Source organism: Aspergillus brasiliensis, assembly GCF_001889945.1.
Source record: "Aspergillus brasiliensis CBS 101740 unplaced genomic scaffold ASPBRscaffold_1, whole genome shotgun sequence".
Lineage (NCBI taxonomy): Eukaryota > Fungi > Ascomycota > Eurotiomycetes > Eurotiales > Aspergillaceae > Aspergillus > Aspergillus brasiliensis.
Window position 1 is genome coordinate 3,124,015 of NW_027137442.1, and position 12,609 is coordinate 3,136,623.

General features: G+C 48.5%; 4 protein-coding genes and 1 non-coding gene across 5 annotated transcripts; 2 read left to right on the plus strand and 3 right to left on the minus strand.

Annotated features, from left to right (window-relative positions):
- Nucleotides 1-893: 893 nt before the first annotated feature.
- Nucleotides 894-2,667, plus strand: ASPBRDRAFT_191161 (uncharacterized protein; the record flags this gene model as incomplete). Its single annotated transcript, XM_067620330.1, has 5 exons — nucleotides 894-1,140; nucleotides 1,203-1,426; nucleotides 1,517-2,086; nucleotides 2,141-2,584; nucleotides 2,638-2,667. The coding sequence occupies 5 exons, from the start codon at nucleotides 894-896 to the stop codon at nucleotides 2,665-2,667; spliced, it is 1,515 nt and encodes a 504-aa protein (XP_067485142.1).
- Nucleotides 2,668-4,237: 1,570 nt separating this feature from the next.
- On the minus strand, nucleotides 4,238-5,357 carry ASPBRDRAFT_37130 (uncharacterized protein). Its single transcript, XM_067623664.1, has 4 exons — nucleotides 5,041-5,357; nucleotides 4,838-4,944; nucleotides 4,734-4,762; nucleotides 4,238-4,661 (listed from the first exon to the last, which is right to left on the minus strand). Exons 1-4 carry the CDS (start codon nucleotides 5,102-5,104, stop codon nucleotides 4,460-4,462), a joined length of 402 nt encoding a protein of 133 aa, XP_067485143.1. The 5' UTR covers nucleotides 5,105-5,357; the 3' UTR covers nucleotides 4,238-4,459.
- A 416-nt stretch (nucleotides 5,358-5,773) lies between these two features.
- On the minus strand, nucleotides 5,774-5,845 carry ASPBRDRAFT_t24. The gene has a single exon. It is a non-coding gene; the product is annotated as a tRNA-Gln (tRNA).
- A 1,331-nt stretch (nucleotides 5,846-7,176) lies between these two features.
- On the plus strand, nucleotides 7,177-8,512 carry ASPBRDRAFT_112148 (TauD/TfdA family dioxygenase; the record flags this gene model as incomplete). Its single annotated transcript, XM_067616627.1, has 4 exons — nucleotides 7,177-7,452; nucleotides 7,514-7,779; nucleotides 7,836-8,096; nucleotides 8,149-8,512. 4 exons carry the CDS (start codon nucleotides 7,177-7,179, stop codon nucleotides 8,510-8,512), a joined length of 1,167 nt encoding a protein of 388 aa, XP_067485144.1.
- A 158-nt stretch (nucleotides 8,513-8,670) lies between these two features.
- ASPBRDRAFT_191163 (anaphase promoting complex subunit 2) lies at nucleotides 8,671-11,569 on the minus strand (the record flags this gene model as incomplete). Its single annotated transcript, XM_067620331.1, has 2 exons — nucleotides 8,671-10,986; nucleotides 11,048-11,569. 2 exons carry the CDS (start codon nucleotides 11,567-11,569, stop codon nucleotides 8,671-8,673), a joined length of 2,838 nt encoding a protein of 945 aa, XP_067485145.1.
- Nucleotides 11,570-12,609: the final 1,040 nt, after the last annotated feature.

Genomic DNA, 12,609 nt, shown 5'->3' on the forward strand with positions numbered 1-12,609 from the left:
GAACCTTGTTTGATTCATTCCCGATGGGAGTTGTTTAGAATAAGAACGTGACCTCTTCAAATGAATACTTTAGTTCTATAAGAATAAAGCACTTTAGCTAGCTGTATCAAATACTAAATCTGATAGAAAGCTACTGAAGCTATATAGAAGCGGACTAGATACCGCAATTCTGGCTAGCCTGCTGTAGTAAATATGATAAGTGAGGCTATACTTACCTCAAATATCTAGATAGAGTAGATGTTTTGTTCTCTCTTATATGTATTACTTACATAGAATTGGATTGCTTTGGTTGCATTGATTGTTGTATTTTGGTAGACGTAGTCAATCCCCGGCAGCTCATTGTCTGATTACATTACTCATGATGCATGGGACCGACCGTGTTTCCCTACTTATTTCTCAATCAACCCTGCAACTGAAAGATCGTGTTATACAAGTCTTACGTTTGATTTAAACCGAATGTATATCTGAAACTAACTAGCTTCGTGCCACCAATAAGAGCCCTGACAAAGTCACCTTGGATTTGATCTACGCGGCATTTTCATTGGCAGTGATTCGTCCCTGATCCAGTGTTCCTCGCAAGCGAGCAAGCGAGGGCCCCAGAAAAGGAAAAGGAAGGGTCTATCGTTGGCGGCAAATGGGTCGAGAATAGCATCCGGAGATGTCCGCAAAGGAGCAACTGGTGGGCCTCGTCTACCACGTAACCGCCCCATATATACGCCTCGGGACGAGTTAGTATGCAGTTCTATGGCAGCCGAGCTACAGCCCCTGACAGACACGAAGTATAGCGTGACACCACCATGGGCGACTACATAAGCACATTAAGAGAGCTGCAGAAAAGCCTGTGATTAAACACAATCAATCCTATGACCATCATCTCGATTACATTAACCATGATGCCGTGGTTACTTCTTATCTGGGTCTTTTTATGGGCCACCGCTGTTGGTGCCCTTAACGTCACAGAATCCGACGATGCAGTCACCGTGGATACAGGATCACGTCCTTCCTTCGTTGTTTCCATCGCCAAAACAGACGGCACCATTACGAGCATTGTTTACGACGGCGCCCAGTATGTCACGGCGGAACAGAAATCCAACATTGCATCCGGTCTGAATACTGCTACAGTCTCCTATGAAACCATCGGTAAGGGGAGAGAACCCTCTTGTTACCCGCAAGGAACTTCGTGTGCTGAATGATAAGTCTAGGTGATGTAGTGGTCGTCTCGGTGGTGGCAGACGATGATGACTTTGACCTGACTAACTATTTCATCAAGGATGGCGATAGCATCATCTACCAGGGTACCTATACTGTTTCGGAACCATCCATCGGGGAGTTGCGCTTTCTTTACCGCCTCTACAACCTCACTGGATCCTGGCCGGAAGGGACCGTGTCCGATACACTGAGTTCAGGAACTGTCATGGAGAAGGACGTCTGGCTCGGACCTGACGGTCTCACTCACGGCAAGGCAGGTTCATGTGCCCGATTGCGATGGCTTTTCTAACCATCATCCTAGTACTAGTCGTCCAATCGCGCGACGGAAGACCAGAGATACTGTGCTTATAGTGACGAGGTCTATGCCTGCATGGTAGTACCTCTGGTGCAAAGTCGAGAGAAGGGCTCCGGAGGACCCTTTCACCGTGATATCGATCTGAACTATGGTGGAACTTACAATGCGCTGTCGTACTACATGAACTCTGGCCACGTGCAGATGGACCCTTTCTACCGATACCGATTCCACGGCCCATACTTGCTCCATTTTGGATCCAGCGTCCCCAAAGTGGATAGCCTCAATGTTTCCTTCTATGCTAACCTCGGCCTCAAGGGTTACCTCAATTCGACCGGCAGGGGTGTCTTGACCGGACGCACCACCGGAGTTGAAGAAGGATTTGCGGCAGTAATCGGCCTGAATAACACCGATCATCAATTTTGGGCTACAGCAGGGGATAATGGAACCTTCACAGCGAAGCATATCCCTGCCGGGACCTACACGATGACTCTCTACCAGGAGGAGTTTGTTGCCGCTACCGCCACAGTTTCCATCCCCTCCGCTGGGGCCACCACAACAAAAGATATCCAGGCGACCAGTACGGTGCTCACGCAAGATAGAAAGACCATATTCTAGCTTGGCAACTACGACGGTCAGCCGTTTGAGTTCCTCAACGGCGATAAATTCCTTCGCATGCGCCCGTCCGATACCCGTATGTCGGATTGGAATCCCGGAACGTTTGTCGTGGGCAAACATGAGGTTGGCGACTTTCCCATGTGTCTTTGGAAGGAGATCAATAGCCCAGCCGCGATCCAGTTTTCTCTGGATAAGGCGCTGAATTCGACCGCGACGATTCGTGTCGCAACCACCATCTATTATGCCGGTGGCAGACCGGAAATCACCGTTAACGACGACGACTGCGGCACCCCGGATAGCCCTAACTCCATTGACACCCGCAGCGTCACCCACGGCGCTTACCGTGGCTATGGAGAGGTCTATGAATGCCTCATTCCGGCGGGCAATCTACTCGCTGGTCTCAACAACGTGTCGATTGCAGTTGCGTCGGGTCATACGGGAGATGACTATCTCAGTCCATTCTTTGTACGTTGCCGTCCCCCTTTCTCGGATAGTTTTTCGGTTATTGACCGTTCTAGATTCTGGACGCGATTGAACTTTTCTATTAGTCGGCAAATTTGGCTCGTGTCTTTCTTTCCATGGACTCAACATTTGCTGCTACTTTGATATTACTGAACATTCTTTTCTTTCGAATCAGTTCTGTTGAAGCGGAGTAATTCCAAACTCGAAGCTTCGACTCACTGTACTGTCACATTCCTGCGATGGGGCTCGTCCGTATCATAATCTTATATTAACAAGCATATCTCGAACCGAGGAGATCCCAGAACTATCAACATACCAGAGCCCATGGGCGTGCCTTATACTATTCTTAGGCCTCTATGCAGTATAGATAATATTTCGTACTAGATGACCAGCAACCCATCCAAGGAAAAAAAAACTACAGAATAAAATAAAAAAGAAATAAGAACCATTGATCATGTAATAACAATTATCCTTCCATTAAACTAACCAAGCATAAAAAGGAGAAGAAGTGGGGGTGGTTGTTCGGTGTGTTATTCACGTTTTGAGAATGTAAAACCAAGGACAGAAAACTGAACAGCTAGGGTTGTATCAGTTACCACAGCGTTTTAGTTTGCGCGCGGTTTAAAGAGCATTTAGTCACGTGGGTTGTTGCAGTGATTTGCTGACTAGCAAGCTAGTAAAGAGAATCCGGGCGTGACCGAAGTTCCCAAGGTGCGTGTGCTGTGTGAGCACCTCTGTGAGCGACTGCCCTTGTAAAAGCGGCGTTATCATTTTATCTTTGATAAGGCAAGAGTTGTGTGTGGATCTGTTGGGGGGGATCGAGTTGCCTCATTCGGTAGGAGATCGAGATGCGAGTGCTGCTTTTAGGGTTTTTATCTCTCCGATTCGGGAGGGTATTGCGAACAGAGTTGAGGTTGGTTGGTCATTCTGCCCGGTAATGTGATCATTTACGGAGAATATACCAGTCAAACAGGTGAAGATCGATTTGGATGAACAGATTAACTTCAAGTCATCTTTTGGTTTCTAAGATTAAGTGATAATAACCATGTCATATCTACGGAGTACTAAGTCATCCTGATATATATAACCACGCTTCGATAACCTTAACGCCTCGATTAGCCACCGTCCATGATAGAGAAAGTTTAAGTACGACCTTGACCTTGTTTTTGATACTATTCTTAGTTTGCTGTTCATGTATTGCGGATATAGTTCGCTACGTATGTAATACTACATAAGTTTCGGTTGGGATATGATGGTCATATCATATGAGATCACGTTCTTCATAATAATCTAGTAATACCACTTGCTTTCTTCTGATTAACATAAAGACAACTTGGCTTTCTGTAATTCTCCGAAACAACTAATAATTATAGATAACATGATTATGTATTTGTCATCTCTTGTGGAAGCAGGAAAGCTGACGATACTAGTAGCATGAAATGCGAGATGGAATTAGGATGGAAAAGAAGTCGTTCTACTGGTTCGGGAAGTGTATATCGGAACTTCGGGGGTCATCTCATGGTAAAGTCTACTTTTTCTAGGTCCCACGTGTTTGTGATAGCCATTGCTTTCATCGGAGCAAGATAGATAGTAAGTTATTGTTCCCATGCTTATATCTGGAAAATGCTGCTAATACAATCCGACTCAAGCAAGTGACTCCGAATGAAATATAGATTCCTCGAAAGTGTGAATAATTGCTACCCATTAAAAGCTTGTCTATTGAAGCTTCCACATGGCATGCATACAGACAAGTTGAAGATACAAGTAGAGCAAACAATAAGCCTTATCAAAATTGGATACCATGACGCTAAAATCAATCAAAAGCTGTTCAAAGCACAGTCACTACTACTACTACTACTACTGAAACACTCCCCATAATCAACAAGATCTATTCAATCTCCGCGGGAAACTATCCTTGCGCGAAACAGCCTTTCCCGCTCGCGAAAGAAACTCTTTCCAGGTGCCGTCGCCATGAGCGTGGATGGACAGATATCTTGTTCCATTTCGGGCATGGAATCCCACCGTGACGACTTTTTGGCCGTCGGCCTTGTCTTTGGTTGAGAGGTGGGGGGTTGTTCCTCTTGCATGATAAGTCAATATATATCAAATATGATCATGTTCATATTGTGTGGATGATATTAGGTATACTCACTGGATTCGTCCTTCAACGACACGAGGATACTAAACAATCCAAACAGTGTTAATTTCAACTTAATCCACAACTCACCTTCAAGGGTGATAGAGGAATATACTCACCCGCCTTTTGATAGATGTACCCGCAAAATCTACTGTATAACTATACGCTACTCCCGCCTTTGCAGATAGAGTCTCCAGGGAGGTTTGTCTGTATGCTATTCCTAGGGCTTTGGTGTGTTTTAGAATGCCGGTTTTAGTAATTGGCGTGATTATATCACACCAATAACATAGAAAATGAGGATGTAGTAGGAAGCTATACTAACCCTGCGAGAGCGGATGTATCCAATGGGTCTTGTATATTCCTCTTCGTCGCAGGACGTCCGCCATCGGCTCGTACCTTCGCCTGAGATAAGTGGGTAGCTACTGATTGAGTGGGGTGCTCAAGCGGAGGAAGAAAGAGGTCTCATCTAGAGGTAGGTGCTTGATTATTGAAAGGGTAGCCGCCGGGGATGCACGGTATGTACTATGAATGTCACAGGCATTTCATCTAGATAGGATGATCTCCAAATCACCTCTGATGGGTTGAGAAGTGGTACTTGGTGGCAGGGATGGGCCCCTCAATGTCAATGCCGAATGACGTGGGATCAAGTTTATTCCAGTGCTTATCGTGGCGACCGCCAGCGGAGCAAAGTACTGCTCGGTGTGACCGCTCTGTTGACCGCCAGAAGCGGCAGAACCTAGTCAACCTCGCAGAAAAAAGTGCGGATATAAGCGGATATAGGCGGATGGATTTTTGAACAGCTCCGAAAAAATGAGTCAGCAATCTGTACACTCTTTGACCGCCTTGGAGCAGGTGGCAGAATCGGTTGTCATTGCGGCGCTCCGCCGACTACCTGTTGGTGCCGGAGGTTAGTTGGTCAGATGTTGCTCATAAGTTTGATTCTTTTGCGCCGATTAGGATGGTAGATGCGCTGGAGACTTGGGATAAAGAGGTCAAGTCAAGAACAAAAACAAAATTGAACGCAGTCATGAGCAGGTATTCTGCGGAATACAAAAAGGTCGTGCCCGGGATCGAACCGGGATTGCTGGAATCAGAATCCAGAGTGATAACCATTACACTACACAACCTGTTGTTGTGATAGGTTGAGCTGTAATATAGTATATAAACAGATTCATATCAAGCGTTATGGCTAGTTACATATTTGGAGCTTGTTTCTGCCTCTGCCTTAGCCTATTTTTCAGGTCGAATTAGCGACTAACTCTATATATCATCTTATAGATCTCTTTAGCAACATATATAGCTTCAGAGCTATTGTTAATCAGTTAATAGTGCGGCTATTTGAGGTGTCTTACCTACTACTTACTACTGCAGAAAACCACCGCAAGCAAAAATAAATTTACGTATCTTTACTGCCCCAAATCTACATGTGAGCCATGTGAAACAATTGCATGAACCGAATTACTAAATACATAACGACAGCATTAAATCTATAATCCCAACATGTCAGACACAGTCAGCCTATGCAGCGCATATGCAAATACATGATGATCCCTCTGACAGCAGGAAGATCCTACTACCCGATCGGGAAACACATGCCCTCATCCACATCCACATCCACCATAGTTAGTATCCATTATGACCCCATCATCTCGAAACAACCGATAAATGAGAAACATAAGATCCCATCTCTCGCCCGAGAAGATAGTTATTCTCACTGCCGTTTTACCGGCACTTCTCCGCTGATCATCCCTCCTACCCGACTCTCACCCACGTTCTAGCCATCCACCCATCATCTTCCTAATAGTAAGTAATACTATAGATAAGATCGATACATACATAGAACCTCAACTACAAACTGAACTAGTTACTATCACATCGACAACCAACATATATATATAAGTTCTTTAGAAGCTACCACTTACTCCCTCTCCTCTCAGAGACTCATTGAAGAGATGAATCTGCAAATCACAAGCATTTTCCCGCCCTTCCACCATCACAACATCACAGCCGAGATTGCGCCATCGGCAAATCAACATTCGTGATCGCCGACGCCCGCGGCGCACTCCTCCTATGAGAGTCGCAGGTTCCATGCTCACTTCACACGTAGACTATACCCTTGTCTTGCAGCCAGGTTGCAGCACGCAATTCCCCTCCACTGATTGTTACATCGCTTATCGTTCCGAACTGTTCGGAACGTTTTGCCAGGGGTTGTAGACTACTTACTAAGTACTAGTCAGTAGTTAGTAGTAATGGAATGATGAGGATGTGAGTGAGGGGTTGAAGGAATCTGGAATGAGGGGTATATAAATACTCCTGGGATCTTCCTTCCTGCTGCTAGTTGTTTCTTTTTTCTACTACACTACTACTGCTACTACTGGCATTAATACATCTAGTATCTGCTTGATCACCGATTGATAAGATTTCATCTATTTAATTAATTATCCCATTGGCTTCCAACATGGCTCTAACTCAACAACAACCCGCCTCGATCCCTCTGGACGTCTTCCCCGATGGACTGAAAACCACGGGCCAGCACGCCCCTCTCTACGAACATATCCGTCCCTTCGATAAATTCCCCAAGGAGATCACCGGTCCCACGGTCTGGAGACCCGAGGATTACCGCGATAACCCGGAGAAATGGACTCATCGGTTCACGGCGGAGGAGATCGAGGAGCTTTCGGGGGCTGCGGATGAGTTTTTGAATGCGAAGATTCCCCTTACTGGTATTAGCAAGGTGTGCACCCACAAATATACCTATCACATTGGTATCATGTGCCATGTGCTGATGATAGTAGAGCAACTTCCCCCTCCCTAACCTGGCCGCCCGCCTCCACGAACTCCGCGCAGACCTCCTCGATGGCAAGGGATTCATCCTTTTCAAGGGTTTCCCTGTGGAGAAATGGGGAAACCACAAGTCGGCTGTCGCGTACATGGGTCTTGGCACGTACCTCGGGTACTTTGTTAGCCAGAATAGTCGGGGTCATGTTCTCGGCCATGTGAAGGATCTGGGCGAGGATCCGACGCAGATTGATTCTGTTCGGATTTATCGTACGAATGCTAGGTGTGTATCACCCATACCAATTAATGGTGTATGGGGAAAGACGGCTAATTGTGTAGACAATTCTTCCACGCAGACGACTCCGATATCGTTGGATTGCTTTGCATCCACCGCGCCAAGGAGGGCGGCGAGTCCGACCTGGTCTCCTCACACCATGTGTACAACGTCCTGGCGAAGGAGCGCCCGGATGTGCTCAAGACGCTCACGGAGCCGATCTGGTACTTTGACCGGAAGGGTGAGACAAGCAAGGGACAGGAGGAGTATATCAAGACGAGCGTGATTTATCTGGAGCGTGGGGACAATCCCCGGGTTTATACCAAGTAAGTGTCTATGTTTCGATGCTCTTAGAGGACTCTGCTGATGCTGTTCCAGGTGGGACCCCTACTATGTTCGATCCCTCACTCGCTTCTCCGACGCTGGCATCATCCCCCCGCTGTCGGCTGCGCAGGTGGAGGCCCTCGAGGTCCTTGAGGCGACCTGCAACCGCGTCAAACTGCACATGATCCTGGAGGTGGGCGATATTCAGTTCCTGGCCAACTCCCATGTGCTGCACGCACGCACGGCCTATGTTGATCACGCTCCCCCTACGCCGAGACGCCATCTCATGCGGCTGTGGTTGGCCACGCCGGAGAGCGAGGGCGGATGGAAGCTGCCGTTCTGGGATAGCAATGAGAAGAAGCGAGGTGGTATCCAGGTGGATGATCAGGCCCCGGTGGCTCCCTTGGATGCCGAGTAAGCGGCTCGGGATGGCTCAATGATATTTATGTCTGTAATATGTACGTTTAGCTTCAATACCATGTTAAATTAGTTATTCGAGTTATGTTATACCTCATGTGCCTCATTAATCGTAATTCATACAAGCTTGCCTCTGTAGGAGGTAGATATGATATGCATTCACTGCACGATCTTGTAGTTGCCTCCGCTGATAATCTCCAGCTTTCCTTTGGACACCATCCCGGCCAGGAACTCCCGCAGCTCTTCATTGCTGTACGGAAATCCTCCCGGAACGGCAATCTTCAGCATCATCACAATCCGTTGCAGAGGCATTGCACCCTGGTTGGTCAACATGCCGACAATGAATTGCCAATACAGATTCATCTTCTCCATCGCCGCTGCTTCAGCCGTTTCTTTCGCGGCTGCTGCCGCGGCTGCATCTGCCTCGGCTGCCGCTTGTGCCGTTTCAGCAGACTGATCCTCTACATCACCTGCGCCAGATAACCCGGGCTCTCCGCCTGGTGCATCGCCCTCTTCGCTCGGAAGGACCTCCAGGACTCGGAAGGTATCCCGCTGTGTTTCCACGAGGATGCGCTTGCTCACCCAGAAGAGACATGCGCTGCGCACGAGTGCAGCCGACATTCCGAGTTCGCCGGCGAGTCCATCCGTAGTCTTAGTAACAGCCTCGTCCGACGGAGAATTGAATGCATAGATCACCGTGGCCTGCCAGGTAGTAACCTCGTCCATGAACACGCGGTCCTCGAGATCCAGCTCGACAGTGACCTGTCCGAGTCCGTTCAGCCAGGTGAGCTTGCGCGACTGCTTCAGCGATCCGAATCCTTGCGCGTACCGCTGCTGGAGCGAGGAAATCTCCTCTGGAACATTGAACTCCAGGCCTTGGATCTCAGGCCAGAAGAAGTGGGAGAGGATCTTGGCGTGAAGCTCTGGCATGTCTTCCTCCTCTGGTGCTCGTCGGCCGTCAGGAGTAACTGGCACTTGCGTTGCCTTGCGCTTTCCGCTCAATCCTTGGTCATTGCGTATAACGGCGTCAACGCGGCGGGAGTCGAAAATGTCCCGCAGCATGACTTCGCAGGCTTGCAAGGCGTTATCACCAAAGCGCACCTTGAGAAGTTCCAGAACGGACATCTCCTGGTCGAAGTCGGCGCGCTTCTGTAGTAGTCGCTCACCCAACATATTCTGCATCTCCTTGACGAACATTTCCTTGGACTCAAACAGACTGATAAGGCTTCCAATGACGTCTGACGTTTTTGACTTACGATAGTCTGGCGCCGCGTCGACCGGGTCGGGCACCCAGTTCATGTCATCCCAGTCAAGCTCCCCGCTGTCGGCTCGCAGCGAGTTCTGGTGTGCTTTGGTCAGTTCAGCTGACAACTCCACCAGTGTGTCTGTGTGAGAAGCGGTTTGTCCATCAGCATCGGCCGGGTCAGACAAGAGCCCGCCGACGATGACCTTGACTGTGTCGTCGCGGTCGCGAAGATATCTTCGAATGGGCCTAGCAATCCGATCTAGAAGCACCCCCTTAGGGTCTAGCAGGTTGAATGCCCGTATAATCGAGATATACACCTGCAGAATCTCGACAGTAGAAGCGCCTGGGTGCAGCAATCGCTGATTGAGCACGGCAATGAAAGAGTGCGTTAGATGGGATCGCGCTGCTGGATAAGTAGTAAAGTGCCGTAAGTCTTCAATAGCTCCACTGCTCGCAGGCCACTCAACAATGATATCAAAGAGTTCGCCTGCCCGAAGAGCTCCGAGACGAGCAATCCCAATTTCCTGCCACTTCTCCACGTCACTCAGATTCACATCGAGACTATTCGGTTCCCTCATCCCAGATTCGGGGGCATTGATTATGGCCAGGACTTGCACGACCAGCCGCGCGAACACGTTCTCAATCCAATGCCGTAAGTGCTGGACGACTAGTGACGGTCCTTCCCATTTCCCGGTGTATGCCGCTCGAATGAATTCGCTCAGCATGGTATCCATCACACTAGCGAAGACCTTCTGTGCCTTATCGCCGCCCATGCCAACCATCTGTAGCCCATCGAAGAGCACCAGGAGAGTCTCCCGGGACGCACTGACGCGCGCGTCCTCTCCGGCCATCAGCATCATCCTGGCATCGACAGAGGGCTCATTTCGCCAGTCCTGGTACGATACCGAGAATTGCCGATCGACCTCCATATCATCAACGCTCTCTGACTCGTCTGCACTTTCTTCACCCAACGTATCGATCCCCAAGATAACCAAGGCCTCGGTAGTAATCACACGAGTCAGCAACGTGGACCTCAATGACCACGGCAGCGCATAAGCAACCATCATATGGAACGACGTCCGAAGCTTGACGAACATAGGCTCCTGATCCGGAGTATCCAGAAGCGGCAGCAAATATTCCATCAAGTGCGAAAAGTATATCCTCCTTGCCAACTGCAAGCAATCCACAATCTTATGCAGCAACCTTTCTTTGTGGGGATAGTTTAGAAGCTGTACACCTCACGATCAGTACCACGCACGTCACTGGGAGGACATTCGTTATGAATCCTACCTTATACAGCCCACCCCTAAAATTCTTCAAGAAGTGCCTCCGCATCTCATACGCATACCAATCCAGTAGATTCCTCTGCGCCATATCCTCCGCCACATCCAATCCCATTGTGAAAGGCTTCATCAAGTACTGGAACGCCTCAATCACCTCCCGGGTAGGTTTTCTATCGCGATTTGTCAACCGCAGGAACTTCGCTTCTCCTATCTCCTCATATCGGTAGAGTATGTCGAACCCGCAATCTGGAATGGCAAGGAACGTTGTCGCAACCTGCCAGGCGCGGTCCAAGGTCGCTTGGTCCATCCATGGCTCGTCGATATCGGTTTTATCTGATGCTACTGAGGATCGAAATTGCGAGCTGCTATCGCGACCTTTCGTACCGGACGAGAAATTCGGAAAGAGAGTGGAGGTTGTAGGACCGATTGCGAGGCCTGCGGATGGGAAATCTTCCAGGGACGCGGAAGGGAGGACGGAGTTGAAGACGCGTCGGCGGCTGGTGTGAATGGTTGTAGTTGTGGAAGGCATGTTGGCGGTTCAGCAATGGCTCACTCCATCATTGATTCGTATGAGTCGCGTCCGAGAGCACTCTTTCACCAGGATGCCATGGCTTGAGGGGTGTTTGTTGATGCCGCATGTTTGGCACAATCATGGATAACGTGATTAGTCATCGAACATGCTTATCGATAAGAGTTCCGAAAGAGGAAATGTGCAATCAAAGCTTCAGTATGGAGAGCTGAGCTTGGTCTACATTGGCATTTGCTAGCATAAGTGTCGCTATGCTAGATATATTCAAGAGCTTGATTACTGTGTTGCGCTCTGTGCAAGCACTGTTGATGCCATTTCCTGGTTTACTCCAACAGATACTGGGTAGTATATATAATCCGAGGGGCTGTCCATTCAGATGATAGTAGTAGTACTAATATCTTACAGTGGATAAAGTCCGCTGTGCTGCCTCTCATGCATATTCTTGAATAGTAGCAATTGTTCATACACTGATTTTCAAATACATACAGCTTTTGCTTGTAGAAAAGCTTCGTACACCGCCCTAGTCAGAAGATAGGCAAGTCGGGAGTCGAGACCTCAGTACTTGTAGCGTAGCAGGACTCAAGTCTCTCTTAAATTTAAAGCCATCGAGAGATTGGTCAAACCCATAGTGCTCAGGCGGGGTTACTCTTATCCTTGCAGCTTGAAGCGGGGGTCAAAACTCTGCATGAGATCATATCAACAACACCCTCTTCTCTCCATCTGAGCGGGCAAACGGATATCCGGACTACATGCAAGACTGGGCTTATCACTTTGCCGCGGGACAATTTCTTTGCTGAAAGCAATGCTAGAAGCAGGAAAGCTGGTCATACTATCCTGTATTGCTCTAGTTCGGAGTATCAAGTAGCAGGTCTACAATTCTTTCCATTGCCCGGCATGTATCAGTCATCTATAGGGTATCTCGCCGGTGCAGCAAACAGAATGCCTCTCTGACATCAATATAGAACACAGACGGGGTGGTGTATGGCAAAGACAGAGCCAGATCGGCTCATGCCCGACGCAGGATGGTCAAGAAAAGTCGG

Bases quoted from the DNA above. Each gene is read 5' to 3' on its own strand.
- ASPBRDRAFT_37130 (XM_067623664.1), bottom strand. From the start codon at position 5,104: ATGGCGGACGTCCTGCGACGAAGAGGAATATACAAGACCCATTGGATA. The intron at 4,763-4,837 runs GTGAGTATATTC...TGGATTGTTTAG, and splicing joins GTACATCTATCAAAAGGCGG to TATCCTCGTGTCGTTGAAGG. The intron at 4,662-4,733 runs GTGAGTATACCT...TTATCATGCAAG, and splicing joins GTCGTTGAAGGACGAATCCA to AGGAACAACCCCCCACCTCT.